Source organism: Pristis pectinata, chromosome 1, assembly GCF_009764475.1.
Source record: "Pristis pectinata isolate sPriPec2 chromosome 1, sPriPec2.1.pri, whole genome shotgun sequence".
Classification (NCBI taxonomy): domain Eukaryota; kingdom Metazoa; phylum Chordata; class Chondrichthyes; order Rhinopristiformes; family Pristidae; genus Pristis; species Pristis pectinata.
The window spans coordinates 124,529,662-124,550,414 of NC_067405.1; the positions used below are offsets into that span (position 1 = coordinate 124,529,662).

Consider the following 20,753-nt stretch of genomic DNA (forward strand, 5'->3'; position numbering starts at 1 on the left):
GTTCAAATGACCTTCTCCTACATGACAGATTTTCTGTGATTCTACAAATTCCACTCTTTAAATTCATACATCTCAATATTTTCCTTAAATAATTAACTTTTTTTTTACAATACAAACTGCATTTCCTTAATTAATCCCTATCTTTATAATGACCATCTCTAGACTATATTACAGTCACAAGAAGGTATCCACAATTACCTTCCGGGTCTATAGTACCTGGTTTGTACCTTAAGACACAAGTGGATAAAACTGTTTAAGTGTCATTGCTATAATTCATCTTAAAAGAAAACATCACTATATACCTTATAAAACTTCTTCATTAGGTTCACATATTCAAAACGCAAATTTATGATGAATTTTCAGTGGCTGAAAGCATTTTGTCTGTTTGCAGCCAATCAAAAGCCCTTGGAATAATGCAGTTAAATCAATGTGACCAGTTTAACCTTTGCTTCAAGTCTTCTGGAATATCTGTTTCCATAAAAGTGTCAGCAGCTGATATAACTGGATAGTACTTGGTCAAGGCACCTGAAGAATTAATAAAACCCTACCAAATAAGAAACGTTTTCAATGGTTTGTAGATTTTGGAGCGGGCACATTTACTTTGAATTATAATGGAGACCAACTCATTGCTGCCATGGAATATCCATCACATGTCCTAAAGTCAGCTGTTGAGGAGAGAAGGAAATGGCATAGATTCTGTTCATCATAATGGCAAATTACAAGTGAAGGTACAGTATACAATACTAGATCAGTATTTCTTCACCACTGCATTGTTTTCATTCTACGTGAACTATAATTGAAGAAAAATATCCCTTACCTGCAATTTTCTCAGTCATGTCTTGTTTGGCTTTTCCATTCAGGAATTGAGCCTTGTTGCAGAAATGTTGAAGCAGCTGTAAATTATCTGAATACAAATTAAATTAAAATATTTAAAGAAAGGACTTGCATTTATATTATTTTTACATTTTAACTCTGCAATTAGTTTACATTGAAAAACTGTTAAAGAAAAGCTTCAGATATTGGAAATCTAAAATACAAACAGAAAGTGCTGGAAATCAGTTCAGACAGCCCCTGTAGAGTGAAAAAAAAGGTTAACAGTTCAACTCTGATGAAAGGTTATCGATCCCAACTGTTAAATCGGTTTCTCCACATAAATATTATCAAGCAACTTACACTTTTAGTAAAAGCTGGAAGAGCAGGAACATTTACTGATCACCTTTAAACAATGCTAATGGATATTTTATATCTTCAACAAAGCTCTGGGACCTTGGCTTGTCTATATCAAATGCTACCAAGTTAGTCCCCAAATGTGAGCCATGAGTTCTCTCCTGCAAAGATATTATTTTTCATTCTGCAATACTACTCACCCTGAGTACATCCTGACTTAGTACAGTGGTTCTAATGCATTTAAGGCAACACCCTTAAAGTCAAACAAAAGAAACTTCAATCCACCAGCATGATCTGTATTGTTATCAAGGTTGCAGTGATGAAAAGCTGGTGTCTAATCTACACAAAGAACCTGCTTCCACATTCTTAAAAATGGGTGAAAACATCAAGGATAGAAAGTGCCAGAAATACTTAACAGTTTAAGCAATATCTGTGGTGAGTTAATACTTCAGGTCAATGGACATTAAATATGGTTTCTCTCCTCATAGATGGTACCCATTGGTCAATTCCAGTATTTTTCAATATTTTCTCCCAGTTTGTACTACCTCAGTGCACTGTCTGATGAATTTATCTGTACAAATGGTATGCAAGACAAGTTTTTCACTGTACCTCGATAGAAATTACAATAATAAACCAATACCAATTTCCAGATTCTCTAGTATTTAGCTTTTATCAAAGTAAGGCCCCTGCTTATTTATAATAAACTGTATAGGGTGCACAAAGAAACTTTACCTCCTTATTTAATGAGAAAGAATTGACTAACAGGTTCATTCTGATGGATCCTAATGGAAAGTGAGCACAATCATATAATTTTGTATAACAGATATCCAAAAATCACTAAACAAGCATTCTAAAAATGTAGACATCGCAAAAGCTTTTCCTCCCACAAACTGCAACAGATCTCTCACAAAGCATTGATAAAAATTGCTCAAAAATCCTAAATTAAATGAAATTTCAATTAGCTGAACAACTTAAGAAAATGGAAAAAGAAACTATTTCAAGAATGATAAAAGTTCAGCTAATCACACAAAATGCTGGAGGAACTCAGCAGGTCAGGCAACATCTATGGACTGATGAAGGGTCTCGATCCAAAACGTTAACTGTTTATGTCCCTCCATCGATGCTACCTGACCTGCTGAGTTCCTCCAGCATTTTGTGTGTTGCTCCAGATTCCAGCATCTGCAGAATCTCTTGTTTCAAAGTTCAGCTAAAGAAATGTTACTGTGCCTTTCAATATGTTCTTCATTTTTTTTATTTCAAGGCCTGAGTTTTAACAGAATGCACTGCCTATGGATGTATCCTTTTAACCTTGGAACAGTTAAGCTCTCAACAGAATGTACTGTTTGCAGAATTTTATAAATAGATAAATTGCACCAGGAGTGGAAGATAATACTGGTGCATCCAGTACATGTGACAGTTTCTTTGTCTTTCTTCAAAAGGATTTATTCAAACTGTTATTCAAAATGAAATTACTTAGCTTTGTATCTGGCACAAAGCCTGAAGATGAAATTTAAGGCAACTGATGACACTCGTGTACTGTTTCCCTTTTTTCTTAAGCTTTCAACAGCATACAATTTCAAATGCTCTCAGCTGATACATAACAAACTTTAGATGGAAATAAAAAATGCGGATGCTGGAAATCTTAAATAAAAACAGAAAATGTTGGAAAAAACTCTATATTCCAACGTTAGATGACTCACTCTTTCTTTCAGTTTGCATCAGGACTGGCTGTAATTGTATGCCATCCTTTTTTCTTTTCCTTTCATATGTTTGGCCCAGTATGAACCAGTAGGACAGACTGCACAAGTTTACACAGACTTTACAACATTAGCAACATATTACACAAGGAAGCTTAATGGCCCTCAACATCCACATCATTTTACCCTATGAGATAAGTTCCCTTTACTCCACCTATTGTCCTTCCCCTGCTTTCTCTGCTACCAAGGCTAACTGGTTTCTCCTTTCTCGTTTCTGATGAAGGGTCCTAGACCTGAAATCTTAACTGCTTCTCTTTCCATTGATGCTGTCCGACTGAGTTTTTCCAGCATTTTCTGTTTTTATTTTAGTTAGATGGGTATGAAGACACATAGTGGTAAAGTTATGTTCTGCACAAAAGGTTCACGTTATTGTAGTAAGACAAAATCCATCTCCAAACATGTTCTTGTCTGCACATACTTGGAGACAAATTTTCACCAAACACTATTTTGATTACAGGACAGACATCTTAAAAATATCAATTCTACATACCTATATGTTGAACAAGGGCGTCAATAACATTGATAGCAGCATTGTAAATCCCAAGGTTCTTAGAATTCAGATTATTGTCTACAATAGCAGGAATAAGTATATTCAAAACTTGAGCCAGATTATTCTTCAGTAATGGGATTATTTTCTGCATGGCTTCTAGTGCCATTTGATTCACCTTGCTGTTGAAGTCATGCAATCGAGGTTTGAAGGCATCAAATATCTAGATGGGAAAAGTAAACATATTGCTTTGTATCATCATTTTTAAACTCAGACTTGGTAAGAAGCAAGCACTGATGGGAAATGGATCTGTTTTCGCATTAAGGCAGTCACAGGCCAGGTATAACACGGTTTTGAAAACTAAGATAATGCTGTCTCCACTGAACTGAAACTTGGCCACATGGAAGCAAGGTGGAAGAAGAAATACGGAAATAAATATATATTGGTGTGGAATGGTAATTATGCCAGATTTTAAATACTTCCAAACTGGATAGTAGCAGTGAAAAAGATATAGGGATAAGAGCGATTACAATCTGGGGAAGACTTCTTTTTCATGTACACTCCAGGATCTTGTAAAAGGAGATCAATCAGGAATGCAAACCTAGGGGACCAACCAGGGAGTTGCAATTATAACACAAGGTTTAAGATAAAGATAAAGAAGGTTGCAAAAAAAAGCCAAAAAAACAAGTTATAAATTAGAACACAACTAGATTTCTAGGTAAGTGAATGGAGACCCTTCATCAGGACTGGAAAGAGGGAAGAAGCCAATATAAAAGGGTGGGGGGAGGGAGTGAAGCGAGAGCTGGCAGGTAATGGTTTAATCCAGGCGAGGGGGGAAGATGGGGGGGGGGAAGAGGGAGAGTTGGAATGATGCAAGAAGCTGGGAGGTGATCGGTGGAAGTGACAAAGGGCTGAAGAAAATGGAATCTGATAGGAGAGGACAGTGGACCATGGAATGAGATGAGGAGGGGAACCAGAGGGAGGAATGTGTGGGTGATGGGCAGATTGAGAAGGGGGGGAAGAGAGGAAAGAAGGGGTGATGGGGCCAGTGGGATAAGGGAAAACAAAGTGGGGGGAACAGTGGTGAGTGGATACCAGAAGTTAGAGAAATTAATGTTAATGCCATCAGGTTGGAGACTATCAAGGCAGAATACAAGGTGCTGTTCCTCTGATCTGCGTCTAGCCTCAATTTGGCAGTAGAGGAAGCCGTGGACAGACATGTTGGTGTGGGAATGTAACAGCCAGGATCTCCCAGTGGCCGGCCATTTTAAAAAAGTCAGCAGTCCCACACCATAGTATTGATGAGCTGCCAACAACCCCTATTCATCTCAACCCAATTAATTGCTATCAGCTGCAGGATATGGAGGAAGAGTACACAGGACATTAAATCCATCCACACCTCCCCTCACTCCTCTTCCCTCCCAATCACAACCTGACTGGGATCTGCCAGGTATTCAAAACCTATGTCAGCATCGCGCTGGTTGCCGAAGTGGCAGATCCAGGATATCCCTCTGTCAACAGAGAGAGGGACCACAAGGCGGCAATCAACCACAAAACAAACAAAAAATGAAATGAAATCATATTCTGCTGACAGAGTTCAAGAATCTGGCACAAATTCATATGAAGGAGGGAAGGAAAGAAAAAACAGCTAATCCTGGAGTTTCTGCTTCATCCAATTTACTACATTGACAGTGAAAATTCTGAAAATACTGATCCCCTGCAAAATTAAGGATACAAGATCCTTAAATGTTTCTTTTTTTCCAGCTTTCACTGCAGGTTTAACAAGATTTCAGGAGAAACTTCTTTACCCACTAAGTGATTATAATCTGGAAGAATCAGAGTCATACAGCATGGAAACAGACTCTTTGGCCCAACTCCTCCATGCCGACTGAGTAGCCCAGCGAGCTGGTCCCATCTGCCCACATTTGGCTCATAGCCCTCTAAACCTATGTACTTATCTATCCATATACTTATCTAAATAGCTAATGTGCCTGCCTCAATCATCATTTCTGGCAGCTCATTCCAAATACGCACCACCCTTTGCGTGAAGAAGCTGCCCCTGATCTCCCTTTTAAATCTCTCACCTCTGATCTTAAACTTATGCCTTCTTGTTTTTAGCACCCCCTCCCTGGGAAAAAAGACTATGTGCTTTCACCCTGTCTATGCCCCTCCTGATCTTATACACCTCTATCAAGTCACCCCTCAATCTCCTGTGTTCCAGGGAATAAAGTCCCAGTCTATGCAACCTCTTCTTGTAACTCAGGCCCCCCAGGTCCAGGCAACATCCTGGTAAATCTTTTCTCCACTCTTTCTAGTTTAATAACATCTTTCCTATAACAGGATGACCAAAACTGTACACAATAGTCTAAGTGTGGCCTCACCAACATTATAACTTCAACACAACTTCTCAACTCCTATACTCAATACCCTGACTGATGAAGACCAGTGCGCCAAATGCCTTCTTCACCACCCTATCTATCTGTGACGCCACTTTCAGCGAATTATGCAATGCTCTTCTAGATCTATCTGTTCCATAACACTCTCCAGGGCCCTACCTGGTACAGTCTACCCTGGTACAGTCCTACCCTGGTTTGATCTCCCAAAATGCAACACCTCACATTTATCGGGATTGAAAGCCATATGCCAATCCTCAGCCCACATACCTAGCTGATCAAGATCCCCCTGTACTTTTCATAACCTTCAACACGTTACACAACACGAACTATTTTAGTATCAAACACAAACTTACTAACCATGCCTTGTACGTTCATGTCCAAATCATTTATATAAATTACAAAACAAAGGCTAGGGTATTTCAGGCTACCAGTACAAACTTATTTAAAGGGCAACTCTTTCTATCCACTTTGTCCTTCAACTCATTATTCAATTCCTTTGGAATTCTACTATTGAATTCTGCCTAAAATCATGGACCTGTACATTGTATCGCCATTTCTGTTCTACAAATCTTATGCAATACATCATTATGTCACTTTTTCCACCAACCTTTCCCATTTTTACTTTGTGATAATGAATTCAGAAGAAACCTCTTTAGAAAACGAATGATGATAATGTGGAATTTGCACCAGAGAATCCTTGAAATGAACAAAATGGATGTATTTAAGGGGAGGCGAGTTAAGCATTACAGTAAGGAAAAATGGGGTCACACTAGTGGAGTTAGACGATGAATCGCAAGGGAAAGGCAAATGCCCATAGAGGGTCATAAGACCCACATAGATCCAAGTCAAAAGTAAACTGAGATGGACCAGATTTTTCACGTAAACCTCTTGCAATCACACAAGGGTTTCCTTGCTGGCAATCAAAATAAGGGCAAAAAGATATTTAAAAAAATTACTCCATGGTGTCAAAAGGTTTTATGTATGTATTGGAGAGGAATAGAAACACTAAAATCAGAGCAGTCTTATAAATTCACAAACATAGATTCAGTTGTGCATGCAGGATTATGTAATTGGAATGTACACTCATCCTTTGTTATTCACATGTTTGTTATTCATGGTTTTAACTATTATTAACCAGTGTCTGTGGAACATTATGAAAAATATATAGGATTGTCTGTACAAATATTGTGATCAGTTTCCAGACCACTTGTATGAAGTGGCTTCCTGCTGTACAAAATGGCAGCTGCTGTTCTAAAAGACATTGTGATTTCAAAACTCACCACTGCTGGTATGTATCAATACATTCAATAGTTTAAAGTCTGGTTTGTGCTTATTTCAATGGTTACTATATTAACTGTATATCCACTGACTATGGCTTGTTACTCCCTCGCATGCTCACCCTCACAATTAATAAAGCTGGCCCACAGATTCCAGTTTCCCGTCTAGTTGTTTCTGAACCTGCACAGATAGTATAACATTCCATATCTATGACGTAATTTAGTTATCAATGTTCTTAAAACATAATGTGTACTTAATAGCTTATTCTGGTGTTATTTTAATATTTATTTTTGTATGTAGGCATTAAAAAAGGATTTATTTAAGCCAAAATTATTTGCAAAATTTGTTATTTGTGGACATCTCTGGAACATAACCTCTACAACTAATGAGGATTGTCTAACAAGTAACATGTCAGTTAATAATATTTTGACATTAAATGGGACTTCCTTATAAAATAACATTTATTCAAAAAACTCTGTAATTAAGAGAACCATATACCAGCAGATCCTTCCCTTCTTGTTCCACCTCCTATCCTAACACCCATCCCTCCACCTGCTCAACCACAGAAATTGAGGCTCTGGGTAAGAAAAGAAAGGAAGCATGGTCAGGGACGAGTGAATTCCTTGTTGACTATAAAAAGACTAAGAATACTTTTAAGAGGGAAATCAGGAGGGCAAAGAAAAGGTATGAGATTGACCTGGTAGGTAAGGTTAGGGAAAATCCCAAGAGGTTCTATAGCTCTTTTAAAAGTAAAAAGGGCGGCTGGGGAGAGAGTAGGTCCCCTTACAGATCAGCAGGGCCGCCTATGTCTCAAGCCGCAGGAGATGGGTAGGATTTTTAAATGAATATTTTTCCTCTGTGTTTAATGAGGAGAAAATCATGGTTGCTCAAGAGATGAGGGAAACTATCGGAGATGTTTTGGAGGAAATTCATATTACCAGGGAGGAGATAAATGTGCTGTAAGGCTGCAACTGACCAAGTGCATCCTCCGACTTTGTGAGAGGCTAGAAAAAATTGCAGAGGCCCTTGCAGAGATATTTACTTCATCGTTAGCCACTAGTAAAGTTCCCGAGGACTGGAAAGTGGCCACTGTTGTTCTGTTGTTTAAGAAGGTTAGCTTGGACAAGCCAGGGAGGGAATTGAGGGACAGGATCCACCAGTATTTGGATAGACAGAGTCTGATCGGGAGGAGTCAGTATGGCTTTGTGCGTGAAAAGTCGTGCTTGATGAATCTTTTAGAGTTTTATAAAGAGGTAATCAAAAAGTTAGATGAGGGTAGGGCAGTGGATATTGTCTACTTGGACTTTATCAAGGCCTTCGACAAGGTCACGCATGGTAGGCTGGTCTGGAAGGTTAGGTCCCATGGAATCCAGGGAGAGCTAGTTAGATGACTTCAAAATTGACTCGGAGGTAGGAAGCAGAGGGTGGTGACTGAAGGTTGTTTCACTGAATGGAAGCCAGTGACGAGTAGTGTGCCACAGGGATCGGTGTTGAGACTCTTTGTATTCACTATTTATATGAATGATCTGGATGCGAATGCACAAGGCTTGATCAGTAAGTTTGCGGAGGACACAAAATTAGGAGGTGTTGTTGATAGTGAAGAAGATTATCGTAGATTACAGGGGGATCTTGATCAGTTACGGAAGTGGACAGAGGAGTGGCAAATGGATTTCAATACAGATAAGTGTGAGGTAATGCATTTTGGAAAGTCAAACCAGCATAGGGCTTATACTATGAATGGTAGGGCACTAGGGAGTGTAATGGAACAGAGGAACCTAGGAATACAAGTGCATAGTTTGTTGAAAGCAGCGTCACAGGTAGACAGGGTGGTGAAAAAGGCATTTTAGCACGCTGGCCTTCATCAGTCAGGGCATTGAGTATAAGAGTTGAGACATTATGTCGCATTTGTACAAGTTGTTGGCGAGGCTGCACTTGGAGTACTGCGTACAGTTTTAGTCATACTGTTATGAAAGACATGGTTAAACTGGAAGGAGTGCAGAAAAGATTTACGAGGATGTTGCCAGGACTAGAGGGCTTGAGTTATAGGGAGAGGTTGGCCAGGCTATGTCTTTATTCCTTGGAACGTAGGAGAATGAGGGGTGACCTTATAGAAATGTTTAAAATTATGAGAGGCACAGATAAGGTGGATGGTAACAGTCTTTTCCCAGGGTAGCGGAGTCCAAAACTAAGAGGCATAGATTTAAGGTGAGAGGGGAAAGATTTAAAAAGAACCTGAGGGGCAACTTTTCCACGCAGAGGGTGGTGAGCATATGGAATGAGCTGCCAAAGGAAGTGGTTGAGGCAGGCACAATAGTATCACTTAAGAAGCATTTGGATAGGTACATGGAGGGGCAGGGCTTCGAGGGATATGGACTGAAAGCAGGAAATTGGGACTAGGTTGGTGCACACTGTGGACAGCATGGACTCATTGGGCTGAAGGGCCTGTATCCGTGCTGTATTGCTCTATGACTCTAAATGCAACACTACTTGAAAACTAGAGAATGATCCAGAAACAAATATCTCAATTGTTCATTTATCACAGTGATTTGAACAATGATTACCCCCTACATTACCTTAACAATGTTCACTATAACAAGTTCCTGGTTGTTTTGACAATCTGTTAATAACTGTTCAATCCCTCGGCTACGATCCCGAAAGTCCTTCGCACCCAAAAGGCCAGTTATTTCCTTCAGGTATTCTGCATTTTCCATCAAGTTTCGTGGAGAAGGCTTCCATGTATAATCACGTAAATTCACCACTGCTTCTATGATATCCCTGTTACAAATTAAAATCTATAAATCATACAAATAAAATTTGAAGGCAGTTTTTTTGTAAACATTTAAAATACATAAAAGGTGTGCTCAAATAAAACATGCATCATATAGAAAATGTTTGTTTTCTAAAAAGCAACTGCACTTTTGATTGTATACATTAACTAATTTGATTTTGAAGACACAATATGATTTTCCCTTCAGAATATCACATATCAATTATAAGCATAGTGCGCTATAACTGCACCACTACTGCTGGTTACTTGAGTGATGATTAATAAGAAAATGCAATAGAAGCTCAGTCAGGAGGTGCAAAGGAGCGGGAGTGAAAATTAACAATTAGCCCACATTTTCAAAAGACGCATCTGTTTCTGAGAATTAATTGGGAGATCTACTATTGCTGTCGTGCTTCGATGTCTGTTTTCATCTGCATAATAGATGTATGTTAGCCTCGTGTAACTTTTTGTAGTTACTGATTCTGTAACAAAAAAAATACCTGATATGATAAAACATTTAAGTTTTGTATTTGTATAAGACAAACCAAATTTAATGCAGTAGCGCTTTTTTTTAAAAGAGAGGTTAGAAATAACCAGGAAGAGAAAGAACAGGGATACCCAACCAGTTACAATGTCTGGGGTTGGAGTTTCACATTTTCTATCATTTGAACTCATTTTATAAGCGCAGTTCAACTAAAGATGCAAGTCCAAATAAGAAAATAAAATATTTTAAAAAGAACAAAAATTTAGTATCATATATACTGGTAATTGTAAAAAAAACTAATGAATGGAACTCATACCAGAGCCAGCAAAGTAACTGGATTTATATTTTATAAAATAAATTATAACTTGACTATACATCCTGTCACCCTGCTTCAAGTGTCTAAGGCAAAGACTTCTGCCAGTTTCACCTTCTTCATCAAGTCTTTTCTGATGATGCCACCTTCCTTAACTGTGTTGCTTGTATGCCCTCCTTTGTTATTAATTGTGGATTCTCCTCCACCAGATTAGGTGAAGCATGAAAAAGCTGAGAAGGTAGAGCGAAGCGGTGAACTATTGCCAGGCCCTCAACTGTTTTCGTTTCATTTCCTGTACTTCTGCTCTCTGTCCTCCAACATCCAGAATCAAGACCGCATTTCCTTGTCCCCGCTGTCCACCACACCAGCCTTAACATTCAATGTAACATTCTCCATAACTTCCAACATGTCCAAAGTGATGCCACTACCAGACATATCAGCTTGCCCCCACTTTCTGATTTCTGAGGATGTCATTCTCTCCTTCCCCACCAATACCCATTCCCCTTCCATGGCATGTTCCTGAGCTACTGCAGGAGATGGAACACCTGCCATTTTACTTCTCTCTCTCTCTCTCTCTCTCTAGGATCCCAAAGCACAACTTCCAAGTTAAACAGTGCTTTATTTATATTTCTTCCAACATAGTTCACTGATTTTCACTACATCAGGGATAACAAACACAGATTGTGTGGTTGCTCTGTGGAACATGGTCTGAACAGTGCACAACTATTACCTGAGCTTCTTGTTGACTGTCACTTTAATTCTTTGCCTTACACTCACTCTAATTTCCCTAACAGAGTTCAACAATTTCAGATTATGAACATTTTCAACATTTGAATTTTGGTTTGCCGGCTTTTTTTGGTAATTTCAGAAAATTATTCTGCATTTACATCCCCCCTACACTTTAGTTAACTTGCACTATCACCTTATTCCAAACCATCATCTCATCCTGTCTTATCCTCTCATCCCCCTCTCTTCTGGATGTTAAACTTTATTTTATTTCTAACTATTCTCCACTGATGAAAGTTCTACAACCTGAAGCATTAATTCTGTTTTGTTCTTTGCAGGTGTGTATTTATAGCATAAAACAAAGTGCCGGGGACTCGGCAGGTCAGGCAGTATCTGTGGAAGGACATGGACAGTTGCCGTTTTGGGTCAAGACTCTTCATCGTGACTGCATTTAAAACATATTCAGTTTTTATTTCAGGTTTCCAGCATCTACAAAAATTTGCTTTTGTAATGTAAAACTATTGCATGAAATAGTAATGAAACTAGAAATTTAGTTACTACATTGCAATGCTCTTTTTGTAAATATTTAACTGCAAAGTAAATACCTTCCTGTTAAACTTTGTACCTCCCTGGAGCTAGACGAAGCTCTCATACTTCCACTACCTGGATATCGTCTAATCTTCGCTGATGGGGTATCTAATGGCATTTCTCCAAGGCCCTTGCAGAAGTAAAAATATAATTGGATCCATTATAATAAAGAAAAATGTTAGTATGCCAAAAAAGCTGACATGCAAAGCAAATTAATTACTTAAAAAATTCTCCTTCTGTAGTGGCAAAAATGTTTTCAAATATTTACATTATTAATAACCAAATTCACAACTTGCACTTGAAATATAAACTTTTGTGTACCTTTTGTCGGAGATTATTGACAGTCTCTCGAATATAAGGAAGGTCCCTCGGCGATAAATGCTTTTCAAGCACTTTGTCAAAATCATGATGAGGCATCATAATAGACAGCATCTTGCGTCCATAGTACCTGCATATGCATCACAGTATTACAATTCAGCATTTTTATTGCCAAAGTTAAGAATATGCAGTGGATGGTAAGTTAGCTTCAGAATTCAAGTGTGTTATATGATTTGACAAAGCTGTCACATAAGGTTTTAACCGAATAATTTGAAAACTCATTTTTAAGTTCAAATAGTTTAGATTACCAGGCAAGTAGCCTCATTTCCTAATTTTGCTAGAGTATTGGAAGCTATTTATCAGAATAAGAGAACATCTACTATTGTCTTGAATATGCCAAAAAAAAGATTAAAATTCCTTTTCAATCCATGTAAAAATATTCACACTCAGTAATAGCTAATTCAGTTTTCTTTTCAACTTTTTCCCATGCAAAAATGTCTGTTTCACTAAGTAGGTACTATTCCCATAGAAGCCATGTTTCAGCCTTAACTAGACTACAACAAATGCAGTTGTGCACTTAATTTTGGTCTCATCTTACAAAAGGACGTTGAGAACTAAAAAATATGCAAAGATTTATATGGACTTACTAGAATTAAAAAGATGCAACTATCAGGAATGGTTCAGCAAATAAGAATTATTTTCTATTGAAAAGTAACCAAGATAACTGACAGAAATCAAAATTATGAAGGAATTCAATAGGGTAAATATAGAGAAACTATTTCCACCTTGAATGTTTAATTAACAATAAGATAGCGACAAAATATCAAGAATATTTATTCTTTGGAACGTTGTCAAATGGAATGTTTGAAGCAAATGACACATTGAGAGGAACATTTGATGTATTCATGGTTCGTGAAGGAAATGCAGAGATATTGTTGCAGGCTTGAAGGAAATAATTAGAGGGAAAAGGGGAATGTTTGTAATAGATGTGTGTGTGATATATAGGCACTGATCAACTGGGCCAATTGGTCCTCTTCTATATTCTGTATTTCATGTAACAACTAGAGCTGCTGATTGCTCACGTTACAACTGCTAATGACACACATTGATAGCTCTATTAAACAATCTTAAAATATATATACTTGCCTAGTTTCTGGTGATCCATCCTGTGCAAATTTTGCCACTGCAAGTACAACTCGATCAGTTATATCTTTAATTCCAGATAATATTCGACCTGCTCCCATTCGCTCCACCACATTGGCAAGATGCTGTGCTGTACATTTTCTGACCACAGCATTAAGGTGGCTGAAAAGAAGTGAAAATGTAGTTAAAGAAAAACTGTGCTGAAGCAAAGTCATGTATTAGTAGATTTTCAAGGTGAAATATATGCAAGCAAACAGCCTGCTTCACAGAAGCTTCATAATTGCATTATTTATATGCCTTGTTAGGTTTAAATAGGTATCAAAACTGAAAAAGAAATTATACTTTAATTGCACTTTAAGGAGGGATAATACCAAATATGCAATCAGAAAATTGTTGAGAGAGAAAACTGATAGCACAGTATTTTCCTGTAAATTACAGATACTGAAATAAGTGTCATGCTTACTTTAGTCCACCATTTATTAAGGAGGAAACTGCTCGCGCTGGGGTAACATTGAGGACCATTGCATTCAATGTTTTGTCAACATCCTCCCGTATGAAGGCATTTGATTCACCTGCTTTATGTAAAAGGACTTTAACAGTAATATCCAGTTCTTGATCCATATTCTTTTTTAAAACTGTGAACAATTCTCCCAAGCAGAGCACTGCTATTCGTGAAACACCAGAACGTAGATTTTTCACCTGTCAGCAGGAAAAAATAGCTAATTCTAAAAATTGCATATTTTTAAAAAAATTTAAATGCTATTCCTAAATTAAGCATCAATTTGCTATATTTGTCTACCTGGAACTTATGCAGGTTCCTCCAATATCCTCAGTGGGCTAAGCTGTGCTGGTTATGGCCAGCAGCTCCATAAAGACCACTGGTATTCAGCTATTGCTATCAAGTAAATCCTGGATTGCAGAGACTCACTACAAGTCTGGGATGTGTTGAGATGACAGATGCTGGAGCATCTGATGTTGTTCAGACAAGACCGTCAAAGTAGACTTACCACATAGGCCTCCCTGGATCCCTCCAAGGTGCAAACAGTCAACTTGATCAGACTTTAACGCCCAACCCAGATAAGTGCAGGCAGGCAGAGACTGGAGGAGATGGTGCAGATCTAGTACAATTTGGCCAGGCATGTTCTAGAGCTGTATAGTGAATTAAAATGACCTTTGGGAATATCTAGCCCCTGACTGCTCAAAATGGAGAAGGAACATTGGGATGAAATTGAGAACCTCAAGGCCATGCAGAAGGTACACAGAGACCCTGGGTAAGCAGAAGGAGCAGACTACCTCACAAAATACTGCTCTGAAACCACCACCTGCTCCATCTGTGGAAGAATTTGCTATTCCCACATTAGCCACCTCAAAACCTGAGTGCAAGTAAATCATCCTCAATTCTGAGCAATTGCCTAAGAAATAATTACTTTTGCAGAATCCAAATTCAACACGGTACTACAAATGGCATATTAAATTAATAGCTTTTAATGAAACTGTTTTTACTGATGGGAAGTTGGAAATGAAAGGATGTCAAGCAGAAGGAAACTTGAAAAGATAGCTCCTCCAGATGCAACCATTTTGTTTTTAGTCCACTTCAGTATCAACTCAGATCTTAGAATGCATATGATTACACCTTTCTTCACCAGAGTAGAGATGGCTGGGTAATTCTATTTAACTATTTATGTTACAGGACATATCTTTCTCGCTTACGGATAGATTTTGAATAGTGCAAATTCTAATTGTGATTGAAAGACCAGCAATGCTAACAAACTGTATCTCAAAGGCAGTATGGAATTTTGTACTCAGTACCTTTACAGTCATATTTTTGAGATTCTATTTGAATTTAAAAAAAACACTATTTAAATAGACCAGGTTTCACCTGATAAAAGGAACAGGGGTTATCTATTCAGCTCGGTATTTTCTTTCCTATTTTCAACTCTATCAAAAAATTCTATTCTATCATTTTCAGTCTATCACAAAAATCAGCCTCCCCTCCTCTGACTCTGTCTACACTACCCACTGCCTCAGGAAAGCAGCCAACATAATCAAAGTTCCCCTCACCCCGGATATTCTCTCTTCTCCCCCCTTTCATCAGGCAGAAGATAGAAAAACTTAAGAACACGTACCACCAGCCTCAAGGACAGCTTCTATCCTGCTGTTATTAGACTCTTGAATGGACCTTTTATACAATAAAGATGAACTCAATCTCTTGATCTACCTTGTCATGGCCCTTGCACCTTATTTGTCTATTTGCACTGCACTTTCTCTGTAACTTTAACACCATATTCTGCATTCTGTTATTGTTTTACCTTTTGTACTATGTCAATGGACCCATGTTTGGAATAATCTGTCTGGACAACATGTGCACAAAGCTTTTCACTGTACCTAAGTACACGCGACAATAATAAACCAATTACCAATTCTACTTATCCATGCTTTTTCCATAACATAGAATCATAGAATGTACAGCACAATACAGGCCCTTCGGCCCACAATGTTGTGCCGACCTTTAAACCTCGCCTAAAAACTATTTAGCCCCTTTCCCCCACATATCCCTCTATTTTAAATTCCTCCATATGCTTATCTAGCAATCTCTTGAATCTAACCAATGTACCTGCCTCCACCACCGCCCCAGGCAGCGCATTCCATGCCCCAACCACTCTCTGGGTAAATAACCTCTCTCTATATCTCCCTCGAACTTCCCACCCATTACTTTAAAGCCATGCCCTCTTGTATTGAGCATTGGTGCCCTGGGAAAGAGGTGCTGGCCGTCTACTCTATCTATTCCTCTTAATATATTGTATACCTTTATCATGTCTCCCCTCATCCTCCTCCTCTCCAAAGAGTAAAGCCCTAGCTCCCTCAGTCTCTCCTCATAATGCACACTCTCTAAACCAGGCAGCATCCTGGTAAATCTCCTCTGCACCCTTTCCAACACCTCCACATCCTTCCTATAATGAGGCGACCAGAACTGGACACGGTACTCTAAGTGTGGTCTAACCAGAGTTTTGTAGAGCTGCATCATTACCTCGCGGCTCTTAAACTCGATCCCACGACTTATGAATACTAACATCCCATAAGCTTTCTTAACTACCCTATCCAACTGTGAGGCAACTTTCAGGGATCTGTGGATATGAACATGGGAACAAAACCCATACATATTCTACAAGTATGTGAAGAGCAAGAGGATAAGATGCGAAAGAATAGGGCCTATCAAGTGCAGCAGTGGGAAAGTGTGTATGGATCCGGAAGAAATAGCGGAGGTACTTAATGAATACTTTACGTCAGTATTCACTACGGAAAAAGATCTGGGGGATTGTAGTGGGGACTTGCAGCAGGCTGAAAAGCTTGAGCATGTAGATATTAGGAAAGAGGAGGTGCTGAAACTTTTGGAAAGCATCAAGTTGGATAAGTCACCAGGACCGGATGAGATGTACCCCAGGCTGCTGTGGGAGGCGAGGGAAGAGATTGTGGAGCCTCCGACGATGATCTTTACATCGGCGATGGAGACGGGAGAGGTTCCGGAAGATTGGAGGGTTGCAGATGTTGTTCCCTTATTCAAGAAAGGGAGTAGGGATAGCCCAGGGAATTATAGACCGGTGAGTCTTACCTCAGTGGTTGGTAAGCTAATGGAGAAGATCCTGAGAGGCAGGATTTATGACCATTTGGAGAGGTATAATATGATTAGGAATAGTCAGCATGGCTTTGTCAAGGGCAGGTCCTGCCTTATGAGCCTGATTGAATTTTTTGAGGATGTGACTAAACACATCGATGAAGGGAGAACAGTAGATGTAGTGTATAGGGATTTCAGTAAGGCGTTTGATAAGGTACCCCATGCAAGGCTTATTGAGAAAGTAAGGAGGCATGGGATCCAAGGGGACATTGCAGTGTGGATCCAGAACTGGCTGGCCCACAGAAGGCAAAGAGTGGTTGTTGAAGGGTTGTATTCTGCATGGAGGTCGATGACCAGTGGTGTACCGCAGGGATCTGTACTGGGACCCTTGCTCTTTGTGATTTTTATAAACGACCTGGATGAGGAAGTGGAGGGGTGGGTTAGTAAGTTTGCGGATGACACAAATGCTGGGGGTGTTGTGGATAATTTGGAGGGCTGTCAGAGGTTACAGAGGGACATAGATAGGATGCAAAGTTGGGCTGAGAAGTGGCAGATGCAGTTCAACCCAGATAAGTGTGAAGCGGTTCATTTTGGTAGGTCAAATATGATGGCAGAATATAGTATTAATGGTAGGACTCTTGGTAGTGTGGAGGATCAGAGGGATCTTGGGGTCCGAGTCCATAGGACGCTCAAAGCGGCTGCACAGGTTGACTCTGTGGTTAAGGCGGCAATGGTGTATTGTCCTTCATCAATTGGGGAATTCAATTTAGGAGCCGAGAGGTATTGTTGCAGCTATATAGGTCACTGGTCAGACCCCACTTGGAGTACTGTGCTCACTTCTGGTCGCCTCAGTACAGGAAGGATGTGGAAGTCATAGAAAGGGTGCAGAGGAGATTTACAAGGATGCTGCCTGGAATGCGGAGTATGCCTTAAGAAAACAGGTTGAGGAAACTCTGCCTTTTCTCCTTGGAGCGACGGAGGATGAGGGGGGACCTGATAGAGGTATATAAGATGATGAGAGGTATTGATCGGGTAGATAGTCAGAGGTTTTTCCCCAGGGCTGAAATGGTGGCCATAAGAGGACATAGGTTTAAGGTGCTGGGGAGTAGGTATAGAAGAGATGTTAGGGGTAAGATTTTTACTCAGAGAGTGGTGAGTGCGTGGAATGGGCTGCCGGCAACGGTGGTGGAGGCGGATATGATAGGGTCATTTAAGACACTGTTGGATAGGTACTTGGAGCTGAAAAAAATAGAGGGCTATGGGTAAGCCTAGTAATTACTAGGGTAGGGACATGTTCGGCACAGCTTTGTGGGCTGAAGGGCCTGAATTGTGCTGTAGTTTTTCTATGTTTTTTTTCTATAACCTGGGGGCTGCCTGTACTAATCCCATTTACCAGCAGTTGATTAGTCTAATCAAGATATTTAAACTTTTGGGAACATGCACCAAATTTAGGGAACGTGTGCTCATAACATTACCATTGCAAGGCCAGATAACATTTTGAAATATCCACCATATACACATTCCAGAGATGACTTCCTGAGGGATTGTGCTCAACACTAAAACCAGTACCCTAGATAGAGTCTGACCAACACCAAGGAAGCAGCATTTCTTCCCCTTTGTAAACTCCCTAGAGATAAAGGCTCCTTTCTGATTGATGTTCATGTCTATTTACTTGCTTTCAATGGTTTATGTACTGAATTTGTAAATCTTTTTGCTCTTCTGGTTTCCTATATTTTTATCATTTAAGTAGTATTTCTGTTATTCCATTATTATTCCTCAGACACACATTTCATTTTACAATGCCAGTTCCTAGTTGGACACTAACTATGTTTGCTAACTTAGTCTCACCTGCATATTCTTATATTCCATTAAAGTTATTTAAAAATATGATGAACAGTTAAGGTGCCAAAATACTTCCAACATCCTGCCAATCAAATATTCAAAACCATTATCCCACATTCCTTCCAACTTCCCAACACATTTACAACTCAAACATTTTTCAGACTGCAGCCCCAATTTTTACATTGATCTGCAATTTAATTCATTTTGTTTTAATTCCACACTGAAAAGCAACAGTATGGTCATTAAATCCTCAGTGGAAAAGCTTAAATTAATCACCTCTTGAACAACAGCAAAGACAGCCTCATGCAATCTTGCTGTTAACACATCTGTGTGGTGTGCAGACAAACATCGAATGCAATTGATGCCTTCAATTTTTTTCTCCCTGTGAAGATGTACAGAAAGTGAATTAGAATCCCACACTATTCAAATTACTAATAGTCAGAATTACAATTCCATTTACCCATGTTTACTGCTATGCTAAAGGCTGGAACACAACTAACTCTTCTACAGGAAGACAAGTCTTATGCAGGGGTGGTAGGTGAGAGTGGAGATAAGCCCATATTTTTCTTTAGAGTTCGCATTCATTTTAAAGTACACGTTCATCAGAATGTGAGTAGATTGTATGCCAGTTCTCAGGCTGCTTAACACAATTTCTCATTTCTTGTGGAACCACTGGGATACACATCATTGGTTTTACTATTAGAGCAGTCGAGGAAGGAGAGTGAAATTGTTTTTAAATCTTCATGAAAAAAAAGCACATTTTCATGCAAAGTGGTTTGGTGTTCCAGTAAGCTGAACCAATGCAAAATTTAAAATATCAACTAAGGAAACAAAGTACAGCACAGCATGTCTTTTAAATGAAGTGGATGTGATAAATTTTAAGATAGACTGTATATTGTGCAGAAAAAGAGGAAGCAAATTTACTCAGCTGACTAACTACATAGCTATGATTGGTCTCAGATATCCAAAATTAGGTTTCGTAGACCAACTTTATTATAGGAACATGAAAATTTGGTTGTTCTGAAGTAGATTATTCAACTGTAATGCAGAATAACCAAAAACAACTGATGTTAGTTAAAGAAGACAATATTCAATCCATACCAATCTTCGTCAGATATGAGTTTCAAAGCTTCTGATAATGCAAGATCTGGTTTGGAGAAAGGTCTAGCTTCACATGGATCTACAAGCTCTAAACTAGGCAAGACTGAAGATGTTTGATCTCTGTGTGATATTCTGCATCCTGGAGAGTTCTCTCCTCCTATAAAGGACAGAAAATTTTGGAGTACTTTGTTAAATTATATTTTGATTTGAATTGAATGTTAAACAACATTTCAACAACCCATTAAAAATCACTCGAAGCAATTTTCAGTTCACTCAATATCAGAAAATGCTGGAAATACTTAGCAGGTCAAGTAGCATATGCGGAAACTGAAAAGAGTTAATATTTCAGATTGAAACTGGATAAGAGAGAAAACAAGTCAGTTTTAAGTTGTGGAGACAGTGGGGGAGGATGGATAGGAGGGCGAGGCCAGGATTTCCATGCGAAGAAATGTATCCATCAGATATGTTAATTTACAGCTTCTCTTCACAACAATCCTGAACTCATCCTAAAGAGATATTTCCTTTGTCTTATCCATCTCTCACCATCCTCACCGTGCTTCTCCAGTCTTTCCACATAACTTAAGTCCATCATCCCTGATGTCATTTTGCAATCTCTCAAGCACCTTTGCCAAGGCCATCATATCTTTCCTAAGACATGGTGCCCAGAAAAGAAAACAGCCAAGGCCTAACCACATACTTTATTAATATCCTCTCACCTTATCTTAACTACCTTCAGAGATTTGTCCATTGAGGCCTCTGGTCCTCACTCTTTG

The 20,753-nt window shown here is 39.0% G+C and overlaps 1 protein-coding gene across 2 annotated transcripts in view; it reads right to left on the reverse strand.

Annotated features, from left to right (window-relative positions):
* Window positions 1–20,753, reverse strand: part of LOC127572083 (TOG array regulator of axonemal microtubules protein 1) — a 65,001-nt gene that overhangs the window by 3,667 nt on the left and 40,581 nt on the right. The window contains exons 13-22 of one of the 2 annotated variants that reach the window (XM_052018963.1): window positions 19,981–20,137; window positions 19,156–19,261; window positions 13,888–14,123; window positions 13,428–13,586; window positions 12,285–12,411; window positions 11,981–12,093; window positions 9,659–9,860; window positions 3,415–3,634; window positions 818–904; window positions 535–665 (exon numbers count right to left, since the gene is read on the reverse strand). In XM_052018963.1, the coding sequence (XP_051874923.1) occupies window positions 607–665; window positions 818–904; window positions 3,415–3,634; window positions 9,659–9,860; window positions 11,981–12,093; window positions 12,285–12,411; window positions 13,428–13,586; window positions 13,888–14,123; window positions 19,156–19,261; window positions 19,981–20,137 (1,466 nt within the window). In that variant the 3' untranslated portion in view covers window positions 535–606. Of the gene's footprint in view, window positions 1–534; window positions 666–817; window positions 905–3,414; window positions 3,635–9,658; window positions 9,861–11,980; window positions 12,094–12,284; window positions 12,412–13,427; window positions 13,587–13,887; window positions 14,124–19,155; window positions 19,262–19,980; window positions 20,138–20,753 lie in introns of those variants that run through there. The other variant, XM_052018954.1, reaches the window with a different exon arrangement.